Source organism: Arachis hypogaea, chromosome 14 (genome assembly GCF_003086295.3).
Source record: "Arachis hypogaea cultivar Tifrunner chromosome 14, arahy.Tifrunner.gnm2.J5K5, whole genome shotgun sequence".
NCBI classification, from domain to species: domain Eukaryota; kingdom Viridiplantae; phylum Streptophyta; class Magnoliopsida; order Fabales; family Fabaceae; genus Arachis; species Arachis hypogaea.
The window spans coordinates 8,893,026-8,919,898 of record NC_092049.1 but is presented as its reverse complement, the minus strand read 5'-3'; the positions used below and the strand labels follow the sequence as shown (position 1 = coordinate 8,919,898).

Sequence of the window (26,873 nt, the reverse complement as noted above, 5' to 3'; positions counted from 1 at the left end):
TCTAATATAACTTTCTTATTTGAATCATGATTTGTGATACATAAATACTCATGATTTCCCTCATTCATTGTCTCAACATGATATCCATTTCGGCAAATATCTTTGAAACTCAACAAGTTCCTCAGGGACTTGGTAGATAATAGTGCATTATTTATTATAAATTTTGTTCCTCCAGGAAACAAAATTATAGCTCTTCCGGAGCCTTCTATCACATTGCCTGAGCCAATAATAGTATTAACATATTCATCTTTTGGCACAAGATGGGTAAAATATATATTACTTTTAAGAATAGTGTGTGAACTCGCACTATCCGCAAGGCAAATATCTTTAGAATATGTCCTTACCATTTTTCTTCAAAAACAAATGATAATAATAATAAAATGAGTAGAAGTACATGCACAGTAAAATTATTCACGTAAATACTTAACAAACACATACATATAGCAAACTATTCCATCATTGATCAAATAGCCAATATTTTCTTCAGAATCCTTAAAGAAATTAGATACATTATAATGAGTGGTGGAATTTTCATAATTTGAAACAAAAATTGTTTCCTTTCCTTTGTCATCTTTTTTCAAGGATACTTGATAAATATCAACTAGGTGCCTTGGGGTACGACAGATACGTGACCAATAGCCATTTCCACCACAACGGAAGCATTTATCCTCAATTGATTTACTTTGTCCATTGTTTCTTTCTTTATCCCACTTCTGTGAGATCTTTTCTTATGAGCATAATTTCTTTTCCTTCCATATTTTTTCTTGTTATTAAAACCTTGCCATTTACCTCTTCTGGGGTAATTTGCCGCATTTACTTCAGGAAATGGGGAGCGCCATCTGGGCGCGCTTAATGATTTCTTAAGAGCAACTCATTGTTGCGTTTAGCAACAAGAAAGCAAGAAATTAGCTCAAAATATTTTTAAATTATTTTTCTCGATACTACTGCTATAGGAGCACTTTCGAAGCATGGAATGTCGAGAAAATTTTCTCTAACATATTGGGCTTGAGGAAGTATCACATAATTGTACCTTTCTTCAATGTCTTTCCACAGATCTGCAGGATCTTTTAACGTGGGATATTCATTTTTCAATCATACTTCAAGATGACGACAAAGGAAAATTATGGTTTTGGCTATATCCTTCTATGATATATTATTTTCAGCCTTAATGGTATCTCCAAGATCCATTGAATCAACATGGATTTTAACATCTAGTATCCATGATAAGTAATTATTTTCAGATATATCAAAAGCATTATATTCAAGATGGAAGAGATTCGACATAATAAAAATTTGTTACCTGAAGTCTTCCTAAAATTTCGTTAGAGTTTCGTGCTGATAACGTGTTGTAAAATAACTAAATAAATAAATAAGAAAGAGGTAACAAATATAGAATATGAAAATATAATTGGATAACTCTAGTAGTAATATTCACTAGATTTACTATATCAATATAATAGATATAATTAATATGTTTAATATATAAGAAAGAAAATAGTAAGAGAGAGAGTGTAAAAAATATTTGATATTCTTATTGTTATTGTTGTATCTTTCGTCAAGGACAAAACCTCTATTTATATACATACATAAGGTTATTTTATCAAACCTTATTAAATGTAGTTTCTCTTGAAAATTGATTCCTTCATTCTTGAGAAAGTTAGTCTACTCAATACTTACTTAGTCATCCACATTTTCACAACAAAGACAATATAATCTAGATGCTCTATCTCATTCTTGAGGATAACAAATATGTTGAGTAAAATTATCGACAAGCCACACAAAAGTCAAAGTGTCAAACAATAATGTTGGATACATAACTTTAAATTAGCAGCACGAGAAAGTAATAACAATGTAGAGAAATTTTTATTGGAAAACAAAATTAAATGAATTTCTTGTGGAATATAATTTTTCTAAAGAAAATTGAAACAAGATCTCATAATTTTTCTTTTCTTTTTTTTTGGCCCCTATTAATTTGTTTTTGGAAGTGAAACAATATCTCATTTTAGCGAGTGCCTTAAAATTGATAACTTCTCTTAATTTATAGCAAGTTTGTAGAAGTGTTTATGGATTGGATCGTACTCGCAGATCTGCAGTAAATATCTGTATCTGATTCAAAAATTATGAATATGATCCGATCGGATTAAAAATTGGATTGCGAATCTGTTCTGCATCTGCAGATCCGTAATTAAAAAAATAAATACATATGTTTGGTATTATATTCACTTATTTATATGTTTTAGTTAGTAGTTATTATTCATATATTGTATTATTTTATTTTTGTTATTTAGAAAAAGTTTGATTAAAAATATTTTAGGAATAATTAGGTTTAAAAGTGTGAAAAAAACATTTTTATTAAATTTTTTACATAGAAATATAATTAAATATAGAATGTTCAATTATGCGGATATACTCAATATTCGATTCGATTTGCAAATGTGCGGACCAAATCGAATCGGATCCAACACTAAAAAACACGAGTATCATATCCAATCCGATAAAAATTATGCAAATCGACTCGAATTTTCGACTATATTCAATCCGCGTACGCCCCTAGTTTATTCCATTCCTATTGTTTCTTCATTCCAAAAAAAATTATTTTAAATCAAATAATTAAAATGACCGAAAGTTAAATTAAAAATGTTAGCCGCTTTTAATTATTGAAAACGCAATTATTAAGTTAAAAAAAAAAGAAAAACAAATAGACAGAGGCGCGTTTGAGAAGAGCAATAACGAGAAAGAGATCGTCGACGTCCAAGTTTGAATCGAAGCGCCACCGGCTTCTGCCACTGCATCGTTAGGGTTTTGTTCAATCAGAAGAACAAAGATGGCGCTGAAGTTTCTGAACAAGAAGGGATGGCACACGGGCAGCCTCAGGAACATCGAGAACGTTTGGAAGGCAGAGCAGAAGCACGACGCCGAGCAGAAGAAGTTGGAAGAACTTCGAAAGCAGATCCACGAAGAGCGTGAGCGCAACGAGTTCCGCCTTCTTCAAGAGAAAGCTGGCCTCGTCCCGTAATTTTCCCCTATTCAATTCAATTCCTCCATTTTCAATTTCTTAGTTAGGGTTTGGGGTTAGAATTAGGATTTTATTGAACAATTTTTACTCATTTTGATTGCAGTGCTCAGGAGAGGTTAGATTTCTTGTACGATTCGGGGCTTTCGGTCGGAAGAAGTTCTAATAACGAAGGTTTCAAAGCACTTGAAGCTTTTCCCAAACCCGATGCTTCAGCTGATGCGCCTTCTTCTTCTGCCTCTGCTTCTGCTTCTAAGGTATTTTCATCTTAGCTTCGAATTTTTTTTCTGTTTTTTTGGGCAAAAGAGTATTTTTTTTCTCATTGGTTTTTGTTGTGAATTGATTTTGTGATTGATTGTCCTGTGGCAGCAACCTGGAGCTTTGTTTGAAGACAAACCGCAGTCTGCGAATGATTCTTGGAGGAAGCTCCACTCTGATCCTTTGCTTATGATTCGCCAGCGCGAGCAGGAGGCGCTTGCTAAGATCAAGAACAACCCTGTCAAGATGGCTATGATTAAAAAATCAGTAAGATTTCTTTTATTTTAAACCTCAAACTCAATAGAGTTCAAAATTTTACATAATTCAAAATCTTCCTAACTGGTAAGTGGTAACTCTGTTAATAACATCCATGTTCAGATTGATAGAACTTAGACTTAGGAGGTATGAGAATTTTGAGATCCCTTCATTAACTTGGTTTCTGGTAATTGTTACCCTTTACCTAGATCAAGCCAATGTATATATGTAAGTAGGTGAGAAGAGACAGATATTGGTGGATAAGACCTGTTACACTCAGTTCCATAAAATTTTCTAGAGGGTGGGGTGCCCGGTCTTAAGAAGTGCTGTGAATGCATTGGTGATTGTTTCACATATTGCAGAAACTGCTGACACACCAAAACCTTGTTACTTGGGAATCTTCCTTGTCCAATACAAAAGTCTTGTTATTACAAGAACTTCTCCCAGATCCACACTGGCAATACTATGCCCCCTACTATATGTGGTGCCTTCACCATGTGAACCATTGTTTGCAACCTGGTGCCCCTAGTAGACACCTCCATCCATGCAATTTGAGGCTATGGGTCATTTTCATGGTGATCCTGGCTTTAATTATATGAAATTGTGAATTGTTACTTTTTACTCACTTAGGCATTGGCCACCTTTCATTTTGTTAAATTTGTTTTCTTTAATTCACTGATCACATTACATATTTTGTATACATTTGTCAAATTGTGTTCGCCGAGTAGTTTTACAAAACAATTGCGTCGGTTCAGTTTTACCAAGACCTTTTTGTTTAACATCATTTCTAATTGATAGCTTATCCTAATCATGTATGGTAACATTGGTAGGTTGAAGAAACAGAACACAAGGAGAAAGGTCACAGCAAAAAGGAAAAGCGGAAGAAGCACCATTCTAGTAAATTAAAGCTTAAAAGACATTCTGATTCAGAAGACGACACTACTGAAAGGAGAAAAAGAAAGGCTGGTGATCGAGATTCCGACAGGAGGCATCACAAGTCTCTATCGGATTCAGAATATGATTCAAGTGAAGAAGAAAGCAAAAGAAGGAAGAGTCGTTTTGAAGACAAAAAGTACAAAGAAAAGATGGAATTTGATTCAAGTGAAGAAGAAAGAAGAAGGAAGAGTCATTATGAAGACAAAAAATACAGAGAAAGGTCACCCGATCACCATCATAGGGAAAGAAAAGACTGTAATGATGAAGCTGAAAGATCACCCAGCCACCATCAAAGGCACAGAAAAGACTATAATGGCAAACGTGATGACAAAAATTATAACAAGTCAGAAAGATATGCTTCAGAACGACAGTCCAATAGTGATGCCCCTGCTAAGAGAGTGAATAATGGGAGCTTTCCTGAACCAAGCTTAAATAGATCTGCTGCTACCTCACATGAACGTGAGTCTCACCATAGACGCAGATATGTAGCTCCTAAGCTTTCAGAAGAAGAGCGGGCTGCCAAGCTTAAGCAGATGCAATTGGCTGCTGAGTTGCATGAAGAGCAGAGATGGAAACGCATAAAGAAGGCCGAAGAGACTGATGCCCGGGAAGCAACCCAAAACAAAAATTCAGGTGGAAGGAATTTCTTGGATGATGCTCAGAAAAGTGTATATGGTGCTGCCGAGGGAGGGAGTAAGTCAATAGCTGAAAGTGTTCGTCGTCGCACACATTATTCTCAAGGCAGGTCTGGGGGTGAAGGAAATGCATTTCGACGGTAATCAAGGGGCGATCCAGTGGTTGTTTTATTACTAATTGTGTTATCTAGGTTTAGATCCCCACCATTGCATGTGCTTTCTTCCCTGTAACCCTGTTTAATATCAGTGGAATAACATATCAAGAATTTGTAGTTCATCTCACCTGATTTGAGATGTCCAGTGTTCCTATAAGGTTTTTGTGGTATTTTATTTATCCATGGAGAAATGTTTTCTATATCTTTATGTTCTCGCCCTTACTCATACATTGAGCTGACCTAAACTTCACCATTAGACTTGGTCTGAGAGCCAGTTGAATTGGTTGGTGCATCAGAAACTGTGAATACATTGTAACACAACTTGTTTTGGTTTCTAAACTTGCACAAAGTTGCAGAGAAAACACTGTACTCTGTGGATCAAAATCATGGTGGGTTCATCATAAATGTAATCCTTTGATTGAAATCAACCTGAAGGCGAATGATTGTGTCTCCCAAAAGTATCAAAACACTACCATGTTGAAAATATCAGTGCCTAAAGTCATCCACAAGGAGTCTATAGAAAAAGTAGCTGCTGCTCAATTGCTATTATCTCTGTAGTCACACTCAACCAGAGAATTGTCTTCTTTTCTGGCATCATAAAATGAATATTAGTACTAGTTATTTAGTTCTCCATTAAATTTTAGAGAAGTACAGTTGTACTACACTAGCTGTTATGTCTCATGTTAGTTGGTATATATATGGTTAAAATAGATTTAATAACTTCCCATCTTCCTTTTGTTTTGGATGAAAATATCCCTCTTCTTTTGATCCAATTCCTATCATTTTATTCACCTATTTAACATGAGAGAACATGACAAAGTAACTTTTGATTAGGAAAGATAATTATGATATGACCCAAAAATGAAAATTGTACTCACTACTTCTTTAAAAGCTCTTAATAAAGGTATATTTTCATTAAAAGCCTCAATTAAGAAGCCATAAAACTAACAGCAAATCAATTAAGTAGTAGGCAAGGCAAATTCATTATCTTGCCGGTTGGGTTGTTATTAATCTGTATAATTAATGATAGTTATGTAAAGCTTCCTCCTTAATTACTATTGTTCTGCTGGTACATCATCCTACATACAGTTGCATGTCACTCTCACTAGTTTTGACAATGCCACCTTAACCAAATTAATCATGCAACTCATTAATCAATCATGAATTAATAATCCATTTTACCTATTCAACTGGTAATTGTGATTAGACGACTTGCCAAATACACTTATTGCCGACACCAATACTCCTTTTTCCTTTATATCATTCTCATGGCACCAAGTAGTGCACAAAATGTGATTGTCACATGAAACAAGTGGTTATGTGATATGTCTGGCCTTTTCATTACTTTTCCACAATGTAGGGATAACATAACACTAATGACAAGTCACTAAGTTAATAGGGAAATTTTGCTCACAAATGGCAATTATATATTTATATCAACATATGATATAATTAACTAATTACTAGTATACAAGTAAAATTGAATTTCAATTGTTCTAGTGTGGAGTGTGATATTAAACCTTTTTTCTCTTTTTGAATTGACTACTTTCACTCAGGTTTTATTATTAGAATTTTAGTTAGTTCTATCTGGTTTAATTGAAGTGTTATGAAAAGAGTCTTGGTCTTTCAAGTTTCAATAACCTAGTTGAATGTAATATTAACTAATAAATAAAATGAAATGTTATGTAAATGGAAAATAAATTAAAAAGTCAAATATAAAAAGACGTTTATATTAATGTACATATAAATAATCACTTTTTATGGTCACAAAAAAAAAAAAACACTTTTTATACATCAATTTGAAATATTTGAATCAAATCCAAATCATCTAAAGCTAAAATAATTGCAAAATAAGAAATTGAACAAAGAACTATAATATGTACAAATATTATTAAAATAATTTAAAGATATTTAATTTTCACTATTTCACTTTATAACAACACTTATTTAATACATCCATTTTTTAAAAGATGTAATAATAATAATAATAATAATAATAATAATAATAATAATAATAATAATAATAATAATAATCAAAAAAATTATGTTCACCTATTCTTTTCTGATCACACATTTGCAAGTTTGGATTATATATTTATATGTCATAACTCATTATTAACTAACTAGAACCAGATTTGCGCATTGTGCGGACTCAAATAAATGATAAAATTAATTAATAAATATTATTTTATTACATAATTATAAATACACAAAAAAAAAATTCAAAAGTATACTTTTTTAAAATCATGAAAGTTTAATTATATGAAAATATATATTATAAATATATGAACATTCAATGATTCTATGTATAATTATTTGTATAATCTCTAAAGGTTATTTTTACTAAATTCTATTTTAAAGATTCAAGCTTTACATTTTTATATTATCAACTATTTTAATAAGGATAAATATATTTTATTTTTCATTATATAAACATAAAATAACAATGACTACTTGAATGAATTTAAAAATTAATTTTTTAAGCTAACTATTACTACTTCTAAGAATTTTATAAATGTGACTTATTTTTTAAGTATCTTTGTTAATAACTTTATATAATATTTTTTTATTCTCTTATATTTTAACTATCACTTATCACAATTTAACGTTATAAAAATTAAATACAAGCTAAGTTGTAATTTTATCTAATATTATTATGATTATTTCTATTTTTAATTTAGAAAACTATTAAAGTAAATACCAAAAAGTTTAAAATTTAATATATTTTACGGAAAAGCTCTATGGCTTGTATGCTTTACAAGTTCATTAAACAATAAAATCAAAATATGCGCTGCTTCAGGTACGTTGATTACACGCGCTATATAACATCGCGCGTATATCTAACTACCAGATTTAAAATATTTCTTTCCTTTTTCGTTTTCGTTATTTTGAGATTTCGTTGTTCTTCTTCTCGCGCGTCTTCCCTCCTTCTTCTCCATCGTTCTTTTCCTCTCCTTTTCTCACTAGCATCTTCTTCGTTTAGGTTACCTTTTTCTCTCTCTGCAACTCGAGCTTCGTTTTCTATTTTTGATTTGTTGTTTTCTGAAATCAAAGTTTGATCTCGTTTTGAAGATAATGGATCATTCAACCTCAGATTCTCAGCTGAATGCAGGCGAAGTGGATTATGAGTCAGAATCTAACGAAGTTCCTGAGGTTTGATTTACATAGGATTAGTATGAATTTTCTTTCAGTAATTTGTATAGCATTGTGTAGTTAAAAAATTGCTGAACATTGACTGTGAAAGTAACACGTTTACCTGAATCTCTCGATTCAATGTATTAGTTGTGATTAATTACCTGGAATTTGTAGCAGACGCTCGGGTGTAGATCAATTCTTGTTTGGGTGTATTTTAGCTAGAAGTGTGGGTGTATCTACACTTTACTGGTTTTTTGTTATTTTAATTGACTTGTTGTTGTTCAGGTGTATTATATCAGACATGATTGGGTGTATTTTTAGTTTTTGAGATGGTGTATTCTGCAGCCTGTGTATTTACAGTTTATGGCTTTAAAAGTCATTCTGTAGTTGAGTTGTTGCGGTTCGGGTGTATCGTATTAGACATGATTGGGTGTATTTGAATCATATCTATGGGTGTATTCACAATTCTGACACGGTGTATTTTGCAGCCTCTCTCGGTTGTTGATGACGAGCTTGTTCCAAAGGTCGGAATGACCTTTACCACCCTTGAAGATGCTGGAAAATTTTACAGGAACTACGCCAAGTCTGTAGGTTTCTCTACAAGAGTTCGGTGCACAAATAGGAAGGGAAACGAGATTAAGAACCAACTGATTACATGTAGCAGAGAGGGAAAATGGAAATCTAAAATATCTCCGACCGAGAAGACCAATCCGACAGCCGGTCTAAACTGTCCTGCAAGAATTTATATACACACATTGAAGGATGTCGGTGCTTAGATCATTTCAAAGGTTGTGCTGGATCATTCACACCCCTGCTGTCCAAGCAAAGCAGAGATGCTCAAACAGCACAGGGAACTAAGCATGTCCATTCGTCGTACGATAGAGAACAACGAGGAGGCCGGTATCAGACCAAGCAAAACCTACCAATCATTTGTTGCTGCTGCCGGTGGTCACCGCGAGTTAAATTTTATCGTAAAGGACGTGAGGAATTACATTACCAGGGAAGTGCGGAATGTTTCCGAACAAGAATATGCAAAGGAATTCGGGAAATATTTGTTAAGAATGAAAGAGAAGAATCCGAATTTCTTTTTTGAGCTCCAACTCGAAGAGGATCAATCGATTAAGCTGGCTTTTTGGGCCGATGCAAGAAGCAGAGCCACCTTTGAGTATTTCGGAGACGTCATTTCATTCGACACCACCTACCATACAAACAGGTAACAAACTGCCCCTGTTTATGATGCTAAATTAATTTATTTTTACTAATCCGCATCAGAGGTGTATATTGGCTGTTTCATTGGGTATATGCTAACTAATGATTTTGCATTCTGGACCATGGTAATTTGTTTCAGGTATAATTTGGTCTGTGGTTCTTTTGTCGGGGTGAATCACCACGGTCAGTCAACACTTCTCGGATGCTCTTTGATAAAGAACGAAGAAATTGAATCATTCAAATGGTTATTTCAAAGCTGGCTTCGTTGCATGGGAGGAAACGCTCCGAAAGGGTTTCTCATCGATCAGTGCGCATCCATGAAAAGGGCTTTAGAGGCCTGTATGCCAACAACAGTTCACCGCTGGTGTATTTGGCACATCATGAAGGAGATTCCAAGCAAATTAAACGGGTACAAGGGACATGCCGATATCGAACAAGAAATGAGCCAAGTTGTTTGGAACTCTCATAGCAAAGACTCATTCGATAGGAATTGGAACGATTTTCTGCTGAATTTTGGTCTTGCGGACAACAAGTGACTTTCAGGTAATGTCTTTTTAAAATCTGCAGCAGAGGTGTAAATTGTATGTCCCCTCGGGTGTATTTACAGCCTGTGTTTGGGTGTATTATGCAGATCTGTACGAAGACCGTCACATATGGGTTCCTATCTATCTGGATCACCACTTCTGGGCAGGAATGAGAAGCACACAAAGGAGCGAGAGCATGCATTCATTTTTTAACAAGTATATCACCCGGAACAGCTCGCTTATTCAGTTCGTCAAACAATACGATAATTGCCTCGGAAGCAGGGAGCAAGCAGAGAGAGAATCAGATGCTGCAGATTTTCATATGCTCATACCGTGTGCAACCAAATCCTGCATTGAAGCTCAGTTTCAAGATGCGTACACTCACGCAAAGTTTAGGGAAGTCCAAGCGCAATTCAGAGGAAAGGCGAATTGCATCACCAGATTAAAGAATTCCGCTCTAGGCTATTCAGTATACGACGTCGGAGAACAAGTTTCCAGCTCAATATTCAACAAGTTCGTGGTTACTTACGACTCAGTGGCAGCCGAGGTAAAATGCCAATGCTTATTATTCGAGTCGAGAGGGATACTGTGCCGTCACGCACTAAGCGTGTTAAGCTTTGAACCAGTAAGCCAAGTGTCACCGAGATACATACTGGAACGATGGAGCAAGAAGGTAAAGAGGCGACACACACACATCAAGAGCAGCCACGACGAGCCACTAATGGAGCCAAGAAGCAAGAGGTTCGACCAATTGGTTTTTCGTTCGCAAAATATCTGCGAATTTGCCTCCGAATCGGAGGAGCTGACTGCAATTCTGCACCGTACGTACGATAACGTCATGGCCGAGATGGAATCATTAAAAGCCAAAAGGAAGGAGACATCTTCTTTATCCCACGAAGACGCCAATTTGGAATCCGTTAACGAGCTTCAAAGCCCGCCAAGGATTCGAACAAGAGGACGTCCAAAAAACAGGCTAGGTTCAAAGCTGGAGAAACAGATCGCAAATGCCACAAAGAAGAAGAAGACGAAAGTTTTAAGCGAGGTAAAAGTACTGTTCTTTAAATTTGTGGCGATTGAGTTTATTTTTCTCGTTAATAGTTTAGGTAATGTGTGTGTGTTATATTTCAGATAAACCTGTTTGATGCTGCATCAGCAGCGCATTCAAATTGCAGCCAATATCAAGGACACGTTATGAGTTATCAGTTCAAGGTACCAGCAGCAGGGGATAACTCGTTGGGTGTATAGTTTTACAGAATATGGGTGTAAAAGCACCGTTATTTTGGGTGTATTTTTGTTCATTGACAATTTACATATAGACACATATATAGATTCATATAGAACAAAAGCTCTAAAAATTCGCAGGTTATGGGTGTATATTTGATTTGATGTTTTTCTTCATATTTTAGTACATGTAATTCATACATTTTGAATACAACACAGACAGTTTGGGTGTATATTTTATGCAATCTTGGGTGTATTATTAGACCTGCGTTGGGTGTAACAGTTTATAATTTGCGTTTATATATGCCTTGATTTTTTCCTTCATATTTTACCACCTGTAATACAGCTTTTGAATACATCACAGACAGTTTACCAGCACAGATAGTTTAACTATGGGAAAAAATATACATGGAATAGAAGTTGTTGATAAATGGCAAATATTTACATCATTTGTTCAATTTACAAACTACCAAGCAGTTGGATTACCCAGTTTCTATATCAGCAGAATTAATCTGACAAAACGGACTTAATAATACAGAGGATGGCTTCGACAGCCTTATAGCACTACTCTCTCTAATTGCCCGATCTCTCTGTGTATTCATCTCACTGAATAGTATCCGGGAAGCGTACTCCACTCTATAGTGGTCCACCTCCTCCTACAATTAAAAAGTATATTCTGTTTAAACAGCAATATTAATTCAGTAAAGTAATACAGAGTTATATGGTTCTAAAGACAGTTACCTGTGGCCAATTATCCCATTGATACTTCCCCTTTTTGATGTTTTCCGGCTCAATTAACTCCATCCACTTCATAACGTACACAGCGCAGTCATAGCTGAAAACGAAGAAAATAAATTACAAATCTCATTTACAAAAGTTTAATGTTCAGAGTCACAAATTTATACCTTATTTTTTGGCCTGATATTTTAACATATGGTGATTTAATTTCCTTCTCCCTCTCCCCTTTCTGCAGAGGTTCCCCGCCGGCATATGTTATCAATCTTGAAAATACGTATCCCTTAAATACAAAAACAAATCAGTAATACACCCGAATGAATGGACAAGATACACCCAACTGAATGGACAATATACACCCATCAGAACTAAAGAAATAGACCTATCTATTAAAGTAAAGAAGACAGAGGCAACTTACAGTGAATTTATTAATGGCCTTTCTCTCATCGGTGGGAGCTTTTTTGTGTAGCGGGTCAAGTATTTGACATTTCCGCTTTCTTGTATTTATCAGCCATAACCACTAATGCCCCGAGTAGCAGACAGGGGCAAAAATCTGAAGGATTGCAACACGTGAACAGTGTGTTATTTTATTTTGCAAATAAGTAAATAAGCATACTAACAAATTTAGCAAACGAAAACTTACATATGGGTGTGAAGTCAATTTTTTCTATCTATGAAGGGAATGAAACTCGGGTAGGCTTCCACCCTGAATTCCTTTTTCGTTTTCGGTGATACGAATTCCCCGTTTGGGTGATCCGAAAGTGCCATGCACTGCAAGAATTGCGAAACAAGAAATGAAATACTAAACTTACACCCAATGGAACGTAAAAAATACACCCAAATCAATACAGAAAATACACCCAAAGTTCGGAGAAGTAACACTTACCACAATATCGGGGGGGAGACAGTATATTTGTTCTTTAAACCTCTTTTCATTTTTGTTGTTGAGGATGAGGCAGATGGCAGATACAATCTAGAAATATATGCCAAAATCAATTTTACATTAATAAGCATTGTAATTGACTTTGGTGTAAAAAGATTAATGTTATTCTAATATTACCTGAGATTCTATATCACTTTTTGCCTGGAGGGAGGCAAGGTGCATTCTCATCAAAATGTATTCTCCTTGGCCAATCAGAGTGCACATTTCCTCATACTCGTTAGTATTGCCATCTGCATCTTCCTTCAGTCTCGTCCCCCAGATGTAGCACTTTTGTTTCATATCATCCGTAATCTGATATAATCCCCCAGGAGTTTCAAACTTTGCAGAACTTTCTCCCCCAGTCTCCCTCTGAATTTGTGGACTTGTGTTTTTTCCCTTTGCCGCGCTGCTTGCTATTCTTTGGACCAAACTGTCCAATTGTTCTATCAAATTCGCAGCTTCTGGAGATTTTTCCCTTTCTGTCTCCTGCGTTGACGCCCCCTCCTGGCTTGAATCAGTCAATCCAAGGCTGAATGATGGCACCCCTGGATCTGTTTTAGGAACATAGGATGCTGTCCGTGCCATCATCAACAGGGCAGTAGCGTCTTCTGCGTCTGGATGACTGCGTCATCATGTATAAGAATAAGAATAAGAATAAGAATATACGGATGATAAGCAAAGATTGATTTTAGTCTGATGAACTTACATTTTAGTTGGAGCTGGGGGAACCGTGGGTGTGGTCTCTTGAAGTTGTTTGGGGGTTTCAGGAATGTTGCACAGTTACAAAAAAATAATCACGGCGTAAAAAAAACTAATCAGGAACAATATACACCCAAACTGTTAGCTAATATACACCCAAACTCTAAACAAATATACACTCAATACTATTTCTTACGTTTCTGTAGTCCTTCAATCTGTAGCATAGGGGTTGGTTCAAAATCTGTCTCAATGGTTGTTTGGGATGCCGGCACAAAAGCCTGAATCGGGACTGTAAACAAGAAGAAAAATGAAAGGTTAACAACGCCTTTGAAAATAATAAGGTTATAAGGTTGAAATATTATTGGAAAACTCACATTGCAAGCGCTTCCGACGGTGTCTGTTCCCTCACAACCATCATATTCGAATCAGACGGACTCAACCTAAAATACACCCAAAGAAATTCAAGAAATACACCCGAACAATTCAAAAAGAAGACAGGCTTTGTTTTTTTGAGAACTTACATACTTTGCTTTTTGCTTTTTTTTCCTGCCTTTTTTTTCTTGAATAAAATAATAAAGGGCTTTTTTTTCTAAAAAAAATATATACAGAATTAGAAGTAGAAGGGTAATAGAAGAACAAAAGTAACGGTTATTTGAAAGAGAAATTACATGCTCTGTGACGGCTGGTTTACACTACTCTGTTCTGTGCGTCCTTGAGAGGAAGGAGCATCACTTCCCAAGTTCACAGCCGGTATTCTAAAACAGATTTGATGTTATTCAGACAAAATAAGATACAGGTATAAAATGCACCCAAATGAATGCACAAGATACAACCAACCGAATGGACAATATACACCCAACACAACAAACTTAATATCCCAACTTATTAAACAACATACACCCAACTTGATCCACAAAATACACCCAAATGGTTCCACAAAATATACCCAAATCATGATAACAAGATTTTATTAAATAATAAAGCTTCTTACGTTTCAGACGACACATAGCGACCTTCTGTCGATCGCAGGTCAGCTTGGTTCTCCCTGCAAAACAAGAAACAATTATTAGCATACAAAACACACCAAAATATGAAATAGACAGCCCAGCAAGACATACCCCTCTGCAGCAGATTTATCAACATTTTGCCCTAGCCATTCATCTAGTTCGTCACTTGATATTTCATATGTCTCACTACATTCATAAAAGAAGACGTTAACAAAAATAATTACGATGATAGACGGTAATATAGCTTACGAGGTACTGTACCCGTCAAAGTATTGATCTTCTTTAGGAGGTGAATCCTCCACGACAACTTTTTTCTTTTTTGGTTGTGTTCTGGGTGGAAAAAAAAGAGTACCAATCAGAAATAAGAAATTAATTTTATCACAGAATAGTCGTCTAATCTAATTATATGCAAAGAAGTGCTTACTTTTTTGGTGTTGTTTTTGTTTTTTTCTTTTTCTTCTCCTTCTCTGCAGGTGATGATTCTTCGCTCCTATAAGTTAATAATAGACACTTCAGTTAATACACGAAATCTTTATAATGAAGCCAAAAGAAAGGAGTAATAATTTCAGGACACTACTCATCACTTGGTTCAGATTCAGATTCTGAATCAGAATCTGACTCCTCTTGCCTCTGCTTTCTTTTTCTGGAGTCCATTCTGGAAGGCAAACAATGATTATTTAGAACATACTAAAAATACACCCAACGTGATCAACAAAATACACCCAACTCGAAAAAGAAATTACACCCAAGTATGGTACTTATTTTTTCCCCTTTTTGCTGGGGTGTTTTCTTACTGAATCCTCTGAGTCTTGTTCAATCTCAGACTCAGAGGTAGAAGTGTCACTATCAGTAGCTGTTTCTGTCTCCGAAGACGATGTTGGACTCGCCTTCCTTTTTTTTGTTTTTTTGATTTCTTGTTTTTTTTCTTTTTTTTCTTTTTTTTTTTCATTTTTTCTCTTGCTCTTGTCTCCGCCATCTTCACAATCCCCTGAAACATGAGATATTTTAGCTAGCAGCATTCAGGTAAATAAAATACAACCAACATATTATGTTTACTTACCAAAATTTTCTCTCTTTCTGCAGTCATTCTTTCCACCAACTGCTCCTTAGTCCAGTTCGCAATCCAAGGCTTTGGTGGTCTTTCAACCCTCTTCTTGCCTTTGTTTTCTGAAAGATGAAAGTATATTATCATCAGGGCAAAGAGGCAGCCATCAATTGCCTTCTTCTTCTTCTCCTGGTAGTCTGTGATGCTCTTGATTATGAAGGTCAAAACATGTCTCCCCAGTTTCTCTCCGATATGCCGTCCATCTTAAAAATTGGGGCCATGTGCACGGGTGATATTTTGTTTATCGTCGTTGGCAAAAGGAACGCCATCTGTATGTAGAGGATGAATATCCTCTTGAACATCAGGCGTTCCTCTTCGCTGCCAACGCCGATTTCCATCATTTCATCGGTAAGACTTTTGAGGGTCTTACCCTGGAATCTTCTATAAATTATTTTGTCCTCGTCAGAAAGTTGCTTATACTCAACTCTCTCAGGAAACAAATTTCCTACAAAAAGGAAAACAACAAAGTATCAAAATTAGTTCAAACACACCCAAGCATCAACCTTAAATACACCCAAGCATGAACTTAATATACACCTATAATTTTGAGCTAGTTACCTGTTGCATTGATGCCAAGCGCATCACCTATTGTCTTTGGTGTTATTTGGAAAGAACCATATCCTGTCTTCAGTTTGTTCTCCCCAAGTTTGAAGTTGTTTGCCAGTTCCCTTAAGAGTTGGTGATCCACCCTTAGTGGTGGGATGTGCATCAACCCTCCAAATCCGAGATCCCTGACAATTGCCTTCTTCTCCTCAGTCATGTTTCTGAACTTATCACTCAGGAGATGTGTGGCACACTTAAGGTCCTTTGTTTGGTTTCTTGCTGCCATTTTGTCTGAAACGAAAAATACACCCAAAGACATCAGTAATATACACCCATATATATGAGTCAGATACACCCATTAATACCAGTAAGATACACCCATAGATATGATTCAGATACACTCATTGATAACAGTGAGATACACCCATAGATATGATTCAGATAAATCCATATATATCAGTCAGGTATCACTCAAACATGCTTCAATATCAAATTAATTGAGATATTACTAAGATACATGCATATATGAGTCAGATACACCCATTGATAACAGTAAGATACACCTATATGTAAGAATCAGATACACCCATTGATAACAGTGAGATACACCCATTGATATTATTCAGATACATTCATATATATCAGTCAGATATCAGTCAAACATGCTTCAATATCAAGCCACATTACAAGTTCAAGCAGTATTCACCCCCCAATCTACGGAATAAACCCCCAAAAATCAACAACAATAGCAGGAGAACTTATTATAAGAACGTAGAACGACGTAGAACTTAGAAGAAAAACGTAGAACTTGGAAGAACGACGTAGAACTTAGAACAGTGTAACAAAGAAGCAACAATAATAGTAAACCCTAGAAGAACGACGTAGAAGAAAAGTAAAATATACAGTAATCTTAATGAACTTACGTTGAGTGTTGTTGCTTTGTTTTCTCTTCAGATTCTTCACGGAGAGTTTGATGTTGTTTTGATGGAGGTTTCGAACAACGATTTGTATATTTTGAACTTTGATTTTTTCTCGAAAATGGGAGCGTTTCCTTGTTTTCGAAGCGTTTTGAGAAGTGGAAGAAGTGGAAGAAGTGGAAGAGTCTACCATACGTAACCGTTTGTGTTGAGCGCGTGATTTTGACGCGCCATGTTATGTTTCTTTATGCGCATGTCTTCGATTTAGGCTGGGCCAACTTGGATGCTTGTAAACTTGTATGTGTAGCAAGCCCGTATATTTTATTGATATAAAGTTGGATACATGTTAATGCTCAATCCCTAATAAAAATGTAATTATTTTTTATAGTGCAAGTCAAGGAAATAAAATTTTATAACAATCTACTCCAAAGATTGCCTCTAATATGTGTATGCATGCAAATCATGTATTTTATAAAATACGAATTAAATAATTAAGAAGATATTTAACATTATTAAGAGGATATTTTAGTTATAGGAAGTCACCTTACTCATTATTATAAGGGTAAAGTACTAAATTGGTCCTCTAGATTTGGACGTAATTCTGTTTTGGTCCTTAAGGTTTAAAGTGTTCTATTTGAATTCAAAAAAATTTCATTTAGCATCAATTTAGTCCCACAGTGATATCAAAATTAAATAATTAACAAAATGTCCTACATAACAACAGTTCAAGAACAAAATCGATAATCTGGAGAACAAGTACAAGCTCCAGAGGCACAAAATCAACCATTGATGCATCAATACATTTATTTATCATTTTCTTTAGTTTTATAGAAAATATTTTATTTATATTATAAAAAAATAATAAATAAATGTATTGATGTATCAATGGTTGATTTTATACCTCTTGAGCTTGTACTTATTCTCCAGATTATCGATTTTGTTCTTGTACTATTGTTATGTAGGACATTTTGTTAATTATTTAATTTTGACCTCACCGTGGGACTAAATTGATGCTAAATGAAATTTTTTTGGATTCAAATATAACACTTTAAACTTTAAGGACCAAAACAGAATTACGCCTAAACCTAGGGGACCAATTTAGTACTTTACCCTTATTATAAAGATGATTATAAAATATGAATTGAATAATTAAGAGGACATTTAGCATTATTAAGAGGAGAATTTAGTTGAAATGACCACTTTGCTAATTATTGTGGGAACCATTACAAGATTAACGTTAAAATGAGAGATATGCTTAATTTTATAATAAAATGACATCTATAATAATATGTTAACATAACAAAATTATAAGTAATTTATGGTTATTATTTGAATATAGAACAATTTTTATATCAACTTTTATATATAATATAAACTAGATTTAGACCCGTATATTGTGCAAAAAATTAACGTTCTAAACTTTTTGTACAAATCTTTTAAATAACTAAAATGATAATAGAGGAATTTTTATAGTTAGTTATAAAACAATTTACATAACTTTTTTTTTGTGTCTAAATATGGAAAGAAACAAAGCATACACTATTCTATATCCGAGCGGATGATTTGCTGGAGATCAACACAAGACTCAGACCAAATAACATGATTAGAATTACTCTTGTCACCATATTTAGCCATCCAATCCGCAGCTCTATTTGCTTCTCGAGACACCCATTCAACGTGAACAAGCTAAGGATGAGATAAAAGCTCCTGAATCTTATGAACCAAATCTGTTACTTCAGATGAATACCCACTTATAAGCTCATGCATGATGGGCAGAATGTCAAGGCAATCCGTTTCACATATAATATCCCTCAAACCGCAATCCCAAGCTAAAACTAGCCCCCTACAAGCAGCAAATAATTCACATCTGATGATAGACCAAGGGGGAATGCTTCCAGAGCAGTTCGAGATCCAATCTCCCTTAGAATCTCTAATAATACATCCAAATCCTACTAAATTTGAATCCATATACAAGCTTGCATCACAATTAACTTTAAAACTATTACCTACCGGTGGTTCCCAACACAAGCAATTTCGGAGAGACCTAAAGGCATTGTTTCAATTCTTGTAAACCTATAAGTCCTTGGCGGTAATTCTGGCCAAGGCAATAACCTTGTGGTCTGTCCAAGGGTTGTCAGTATTGAATATGTCATTGCACCTATGTCTCCATACCCACCAAAGCCCTGTACCAAAGGACGCCTCATTGTTAGCCAAAGCCTTCTGAAACCACACTTCAAGAGCAGTACCAGCCGTCGAGTCCAGGATATTAGGATCCAACATATGCCAAATTGCCTTTGATCGTTCACAGTCTCTAAGGCAATGCTCCATAGTCTCCTGCGCCTTGTTACACATATCTGAATAAGCTAAATGCCGCTTGAATCGAAAGGTCTCAGTTGGTAGAGTATCATGTAAGCCAAGCCACATAGTAAATTTGAACTTCTCCGGAATGTTTGTATTCCACAACCGTTTCCAATTACTATTGTCATTCCAATTTAATGTTTTCTTTAATAACCATCTATAACCCTCCCTTGCACTATACTTTTTTGTTGCTGCAGGCCACACTCCCACTGTGGCTCCAACTTAGTCAAACTAGGATATCTCAGACCACAAATAAACTGCTTAATCTCATGCGGAATAGGCGTGGTAAGATTATCAACCTCCCAAGACACCCCTTTCCACAAGTCAGCCACCATGAAATCTGATTCAGAAATATGTACATAAGGAACAAGGTTACAAAGCTTACCAAAAGGAGTCCACTCATCATACCAAACTGATTTGTGGACATTTTCAATATTCCAATGAAGCCCTTCCTTGAGATGCTCATAGGCACTAACAATGTTCTTCCAGGTAGCCGATGAAGAATTTCTACTGTTTTCGTTCATACCAGATTGATTCCTGAGATATTTATGCTTCAGAACCTGCACCAACAACTTCTCACTGTTATTTAGACAATCTCATACCAACTTTTCCAGAAGCGCCATGTTAGCACAGGAAGTATCCCTAATACCCAATCCTCCTGCCCTTTTAGGAGTTATGGCGACCTCCCACCTGACCAGAGGCAGCTCTTTGCCGGTCGCTTGGCCTTTCCATAAGAACTGTCTCATCAAGGAATTAATTTTATTACATGCATACTTCGGGAGAAGAGAAATTTGCATTTCATAAACTGGGATAGAGGCCATAACCGATTTAACAAGACAAAGCCTTCCTGCTTTATTCAGCAGGCATCCTTTCCAACTGGAGAGCTTCCTCGAAATTTTTTCAATAACCTCCTGAGCCGTCTTCCTGGAAGCTATGGCATGACCGATGTTAATTCCCAGGTATTTACCCAAATCATTGCAAAATCAGATGTTAGAGACCCCTGAGAGAACCTCTTTTCTCCTCTCTGACACCCTCTTGAAACACTGGGCCTTTGACTTATGAAGATTTACCTTCAAACCTGATGCTCTAGAAAACAAGTCCAGGCAATGCATAACCTTTATTACTTGAGCTTTCGATGCCTTACAGAAAAGCAAAAGATCATCTGCAAACATCAAATTAGAGAGTCGTGGTCCGTTCCTAGAAACCGCTACTGGGTTCCACAAACCTTGGGAAACTTTATGAGAGATAAAGCAGGCAAGTATTTCCATACAGAGTACAAATAGATAAGGAGACATGGGATCTCCTTGTCTCAACCCTCTCTTTGGATTGAAATTTTGGAGCCTGTTCCCATTCCACAAAACTGCCAACGAAGAAGAAGTCACACAATTCAATATAAGATTAATGGTAGCTTTTGAAAATTCACACCGGACCAAAGTAGCTTCCAAAAAACGCCAGTCTACCCTGTCATAAGCTTTTTCCAAATCAATCTTGAATGCTATGGTCCCTTTTCGAGACTTGATGTTCCTCATGAAGTGCATAATCTCCTGAGCAATGATAATATTATATGTGATTCCTCTTCCTAGAATGAACCCTCCTTGCAAAGGACCAATGATCTCCGACATGAAAGGTCTGAACTTGTTAACTAGAACCTTTGTGACAATTTTATAAATTACATTACATAAGCTAATAGGTCGAAACTCCCGTAAGGAAGAGGGAACTTCCACTTTAGGAATTAGAACAATGAGAGTATCGAAAAATAAATATAATAAATTTTATTGTATAATACAATAATAATAATATAATGAAAACTAATTCAATCAATCTATTATATTGAAGTGTTTGTTTACTTGGTATTTTTTAGGGTTAAATATGATTTTGGTCCCTAACATAGAGGTCAAAAATTTATTTCGTCCCTGGCCTTTTTTTCGCTATAAAATGGTCTCTAAGGTTTCAGTTTGTTTAAAAATCGTCCTTCGGACGAAAATGCTCTTCCCCCATCTTTTCCAAAATGCAGAAACAAAAGCAGAATGCAGAAGCAGCATGCAAAAGTAGAACCAGTGAAACAACAACAACAATGAAACAACAACAACTAGAAGAACAACACCAACAACAACAATGGATAATGAAATCAAAGAAACAACAAAAGTAAAACCAGAAACAGAAGCAAAAACAGAAAAATTAAAGAAAAAAGGGCTGCGGCGGTGTTGGAAGAAGAGGGGCTGCGGTGGTGAACTGCGAATCGCGAGGAGAGGATAGATGCGGGGGTGGTGGCGGATCGCGTGGTGGCGATGCTGCGAATTGCAACAAGAACAGCGAGGAAGCAGCGGTGAAAAAACAGCGATGGCGGCGGCGACGTGCTCTCCATCACAAGCGGCGGCGTGATGACCACCTTTCCCACCCCACCCCAACCCCCCGACTGTCTCCCCCCTTCTCTTTCTCCCCACCCTCCTTCGTTCCCTCCCCCGGTTCTCTTTCCCCTACCTCACTTCGTTCTTTTTTTATTATTATTATTTTATAATTTTTTTAGTTAGAGGTAAAATGATAATAAAAATAAAAAATTTGGTGAAAAGGACGATTTTAAAACAAATTGAAACTTTTGAGACTATTTTGTAGCGAAAAAAAGGCCGAAGACGAAATAAATTTTTGGCTTTACGTTAGGGACCAAAATCGTACTTAACCCTATTTTTTACTCTTAAAATAAAGAATTATATCATAATAAATTTTGTAGTAAATAAAATATAATTTTGTCAATCTATAGTGGATATATATTAAAGTATTTGTTTAAGTAAAATTTTTAATAAAGGATAAGAAAAAAGAGTCCATCTTTTTTTTATTTGGTTTTGATAAATCCAAGTATTTTCGTAACCATTTTTTTAGTATCATTAAATATCAATTGACTTCACAACTTATAATTTTATTTTACAAATTTAAAAGTTTAAAAAAATATAATATATAAATTATTTAATCTATAATAAAAAATATATAAGAATAGAGTAATATTTTAATAAATAAAATTAATGACAAATAAATAAAATGATATTTTTTTAAATAACCTACTTGTTCTGGGGTTTACCTAAAATCGGATGGTGGTTGGGCTTGTTCGTGAGGCCCAAGCGCTAGAGGAGGATGGTCTTCGACTTGGTTTGCGTCTTGGAGCCGCCGTTTTAGTTGTGTATATGAAAGAATGGGGAGTGGTACCTGCAAAGACACTCTGATACCTAAGTTAGCAAGGGGGTAAGCATGTTTAGAGTATTGGAACTTAGTTTTACCTAAGTGCTTCAGTGTATTTATAGGTGATGGACCAATAACCACCGTTGAAGTAGTTCTACTTCTGATGGCGGATAACCGTCCCTTTATTTTAGGGTTGTTGGGATCTCTCTTCTAGAAGTGGGTGAGAGATTTAAGGAGACAATTACTTATTTGAATAAGTGTCACTTGCCAGCTCATGTCGAATCCGACCTCTTTGAAGAGGTCGGATGGATCAGCGAAGGCCATCCCTTTTGTATTGGGCCTTTTTGGACTTAATTAGGCTTGACTATCATTTTAGGTTAGGGTATAAACACTACTAATGATATTAAATTTATTATTAATTAAGAGATAATGCTAATAAAATTCGTTAGATGAGGAGGTATAATTATCAAATTTAAAATTCTATAAAAATTACAATTTAACAAAAAAGTTTATGCGTCAATAAAATAAGACAAAAGAAATATTATTTTTTAGTTACAAAAAATATGAGTATGAACTAAAACAAATAAATAGATAGATGGTATCATAATTGCAAAAGCATGTGTAGTCACTACTAGTCTTCCATCACCGTAGATTATTAGTGTTATAATATAAGACATAAGATATAGGGTCACTGTGGACCATTTATCCAGCTACTTGTTTCCATCACTATTCCAAGCCCCATTCAAGGATGAAAAAAACTAGTTGGAAGCTATTAAATACCATTCACTGTAATCCTCAATCCTCATATTCAAATCTCAAATTTTTGGACCCCCACTCTACAAAATTGTTATAATTGATGTGTCGGTTACCTTATAGCCTTAAAAGTTGAATAAATTATTATTTTAATTCTTAATATTTAGGTTAAGTCTTAATTTTAATTTTAACATTTAAAATATCTTATTTTTATTAAAATATTTTATTTTATTTTATTTTAACTATTTAATCAAAATTATTTTTTTATAAATATTTATTTATATTGTCACTTTCATTTTCAAATAATTAAGACCATTACTATGATCATTAAAATTATGATTTTTGCCTATTTTTATCAAGTGAAGACATATTTTTAGTCACTACTATCTCAAGGTAAGTGTATTTTACCTTTTGATATAGCAACTAAAAAAGATGTAAATATTATCCAAAAGCGTGAAAATATTTATTGTTTTTTCTTATATAGCTTAATGTAACATGTATCAAGCTATGAGGGAAGAACATCAGAATCATAAACCAAATTTTTAACTTATTCACAAGATGAGCTTCTTTTGGTTTCTATTCTTCTCTGCACATTTTGCAATAGCAACTTCTCTTGTGCAACTTGGAGGCAAGTAATCACAACACACACTCCTAATTGAATATCTAGTTCCCTTTTTTGTTTTTAATTTTTTTAATCATCAAATAGGGAATGCAATCTTTATAGAATGATTCTGAAATCATGCCAAGCAATGATTGACTATGATATTATCTTGTTAACTTTCTACATTTTGCAGATAATGATTTGAGGCACAAGCTAAGTGGCATGCACCTAAGTTTGTACCATGTTACAAGCCTTGATCCTTCTCTAACATCAAATTCAAAATCACCAATTTCATACTCTGACATATTCAACAAAGATCAGGACCGTGTCAGGTACATTCAATCGAAACTAGCCAATAAGGTGGATGTGAAAAGTTCTGACAGAACTTTGGGACCAAAACTTGTTAGCACACCATTGAAATCAGGTTTGTCAATAGGTTCAGGAAACTACTATGTCAAAATTGGATTTGGAACCCCTCCAAAATTCTCCAGCATGATTGTAGATACTGGAAGCTCTCTTTCATGGCTTCAATGCGAGCCTTGTGCTGTTTCTTGCCACCCACAAGTTGACCCCATTTTTGATCCTTCAACATCAAAGTCCTACAAAACCTTGCCATGTTCTTCAACTCAGTGTTCTTCTCTTAAGGCTTCAACACTCAATGATCCAGGTTGTTCAACTTCCACTAAAACTTGTGTTTACAAAGCAAGCTATGGTGATTCATCTTTCTCAATTGGTTACCTGAGTCAAGATTTGTTGACTGTTGCTCCATCATACACAATACCAGGTTTTGTTTTTGGTTGTGGACAAGATAATCAAGGCTTGTTTGGAAAGGCTGCTGGTATATTAGGCCTAGCCAATGATAAACTCTCATTGATTGGTCAATTATCAAACAAAAATGGCTATGGATTCTCCTATTGCCTACCCACATCTTTTTCTTCACCAAATTCCTCAAAGGAAGGTTTTTTATCCATTGGAACCTCATCATTCCCACCATCTTCATCATTCAAGTTCACTCCTTTGATCAAGAATCCAAAGATTCACAGCTTGTATTTCGTCGACTTATCGGTTATAACCGTGGCCGGAAAGCCATTAGGAGTGGCTGCATCAAGTTACAAGGTTCCTACCATCATTGATTCTGGCACAGTCATCACAAGATTGCCTATGTCAGTTTACACAGCACTTTCAAATTCTTTTGTGAAGATCTTGTCCAAGAAGTATCCACAAGTTCCGGGGTTTTCGATATTGGATACTTGTTTCAAGGGGAGTTTGAAGGATCTTTCTTCAGCAGTGCCTGAGATTCAGATTGTGTTTCAAGGGGGTGCTAACTTACCACTCAAGGCAGAGAATACCCTTTTGGAGATTGAGGATGGAACTACTTGTTTGGCCATTGCTGGTAGCCCTGAGGATAACCCTATTGCTATTATAGGGAATTTTCAGCAGCAGACATTTACTGTTGCATATGATGTTGCAAATTCCAAGGTTGGATTTGCACCTGCTGGCTGCCAGTGATCATAGGTTATGTAAAAATAAAAAGATTTGTTGCATGCTCCAAAAACATTTACAACCACTAGGTTTCATTTGTGAAGTTAAATGATTATATAAGAATAAAATGAGTGGTTGTAAATGTCTTTGGAGTATGTAATTTATGTATTTTAAGAACATGCAAGTATTTTTACAGCTCGGTGATTGTGGCATGATTCAATCAGTTGCAACTCACAAAGCTGGTGCTGATCCTGCTGGATACAATTGAATCATAAATGTTTATGATATATAGTTATTATCTCTTTTCCTTTTAATGTATTCACATCTTAACTGTGCATATAAGAAAAAAGACAGTTAAATGCTCATGTGAAACTTGCAGTTGCATTAGATTAAGGGATATTTTACTTTTATAATTGTAAAACATAAGGCTGATATAATAAGGCAATTGTTCTGAAATTCCTCATAAATAATAGGGTAAATTGTCCTTTTGTTGTATAGGTCCAATAGATACATATTTAATATATGAAATAATCATATTTTTAATTAATCTAACCCATCCCAAGAATCCTAAAGCCCACCATCAATTTATTCAACTATTAGGTTTTGTTTATGGGAATAGAATAAGATAAGGCACTAAAAATAAGATATAAAAAATAAAAATAAAAAATTAATATTTTTGTATTTTATTTAATAATAAATTAAAATAAATTTTAAAAGTCTAATTTATTTTTATTTTTTAATGTACAAAATTTGAAAAAAAAAATATAATAGTAAAAAATATAATTATAAAAAAAAGATAAAAATAAAAAAGAAAAATTAAAAATTTTATATTTTTTATTAGTATCTTTGTGTTTTTCGTATAAAAAATGATACAAAATATACTAATTCAATATTTATAGATATAATATTTTTATCTATATCTTACGAATATTTTTGTATCTTTATATCTCTTTCAGTGTTTTGTGGGATTTTTTATTTAAATAAATGTATTAATTACTGAAATAAACAATTTTAAAAATTATTACCAAAATTCGTCCCCAAGTCTTATCTCGTTTACACTGTAAACGAGATAAGGTAACTGCGCATGACATGTGTATATCTCGTTTACAGTGTAAACGAAATACGTGCAAAGTTATTTCGTTTACAGTGTAAACGAGATACGTGTTAAATCAATGCGTTTACAGTATAAACGAGATACAGTAAGACAAATTTTCATCAACTATAAAAGGATGTGCAACC

The 26,873-nt window shown here is 34.8% G+C and overlaps 3 protein-coding genes across 3 annotated transcripts; 2 read left to right on the top strand and 1 right to left on the bottom strand.

Annotated features, from left to right (window-relative positions):
• The first annotated feature begins 2,566 nt into the window (after positions 1-2,566).
• LOC112741387 (uncharacterized) lies at positions 2,567-5,452 on the top strand. Its single transcript, XM_025790354.2, has 4 exons — positions 2,567-3,012; positions 3,120-3,270; positions 3,383-3,538; positions 4,357-5,452. Exons 1-4 carry the CDS (start codon positions 2,825-2,827, stop codon positions 5,239-5,241), a joined length of 1,380 nt encoding a protein of 459 aa, XP_025646139.1. The 5' UTR covers positions 2,567-2,824; the 3' UTR covers positions 5,242-5,452.
• A 13,890-nt stretch (positions 5,453-19,342) lies between these two features.
• LOC112742187 (uncharacterized) lies at positions 19,343-21,992 on the bottom strand. The gene is made up of 5 exons (XM_025791431.1): positions 21,780-21,992; positions 20,698-21,276; positions 20,230-20,364; positions 20,013-20,187; positions 19,343-19,836 (listed from the first exon to the last, which is right to left on the bottom strand). The coding sequence occupies exons 1-5, from the start codon at positions 21,990-21,992 to the stop codon at positions 19,343-19,345; spliced, it is 1,596 nt and encodes a 531-aa protein (XP_025647216.1).
• Positions 21,993-23,886: 1,894 nt separating this feature from the next.
• LOC112741386 (aspartyl protease family protein At5g10770) lies at positions 23,887-25,948 on the top strand. The gene is made up of 2 exons (XM_025790353.3): positions 23,887-24,179; positions 24,346-25,948. The coding sequence occupies exons 1-2, from the start codon at positions 24,110-24,112 to the stop codon at positions 25,659-25,661; spliced, it is 1,386 nt and encodes a 461-aa protein (XP_025646138.1). The 5' UTR covers positions 23,887-24,109; the 3' UTR covers positions 25,662-25,948.
• Positions 25,949-26,873: the final 925 nt, after the last annotated feature.

Bases quoted from the DNA above. Each gene is read 5' to 3' on its own strand.
- LOC112741386 (XM_025790353.3), top strand. From the start codon at position 24,110: ATGAGCTTCTTTTGGTTTCTATTCTTCTCTGCACATTTTGCAATAGCA. The intron at 24,180-24,345 runs GCAAGTAATCAC...TACATTTTGCAG, and splicing joins TTCTCTTGTGCAACTTGGAG to ATAATGATTTGAGGCACAAG.
- LOC112742187 (XM_025791431.1), bottom strand. From the start codon at position 21,992: ATGGAGAGCACGTCGCCGCCGCCATCGCTGTTTTTTCACCGCTGCTTC. The intron at 20,365-20,697 runs GTAAATCTTCAT...TTGATGAGACAG, and splicing joins CTAGAGCATCAGGTTTGAAG to TTCTTATGGAAAGGCCAAGC. The intron at 20,188-20,229 runs GTATGAGATTGT...TTGTTGGTGCAG, and splicing joins TGGCGCTTCTGGAAAAGTTG to GTTCTGAAGCATAAATATCT.
- LOC112741387 (XM_025790354.2), top strand. From the start codon at position 2,825: ATGGCGCTGAAGTTTCTGAACAAGAAGGGATGGCACACGGGCAGCCTC. The intron at 3,013-3,119 runs GTAATTTTCCCC...TTTTGATTGCAG, and splicing joins GAGAAAGCTGGCCTCGTCCC to TGCTCAGGAGAGGTTAGATT. The intron at 3,539-4,356 runs GTAAGATTTCTT...TAACATTGGTAG, and splicing joins TGGCTATGATTAAAAAATCA to GTTGAAGAAACAGAACACAA.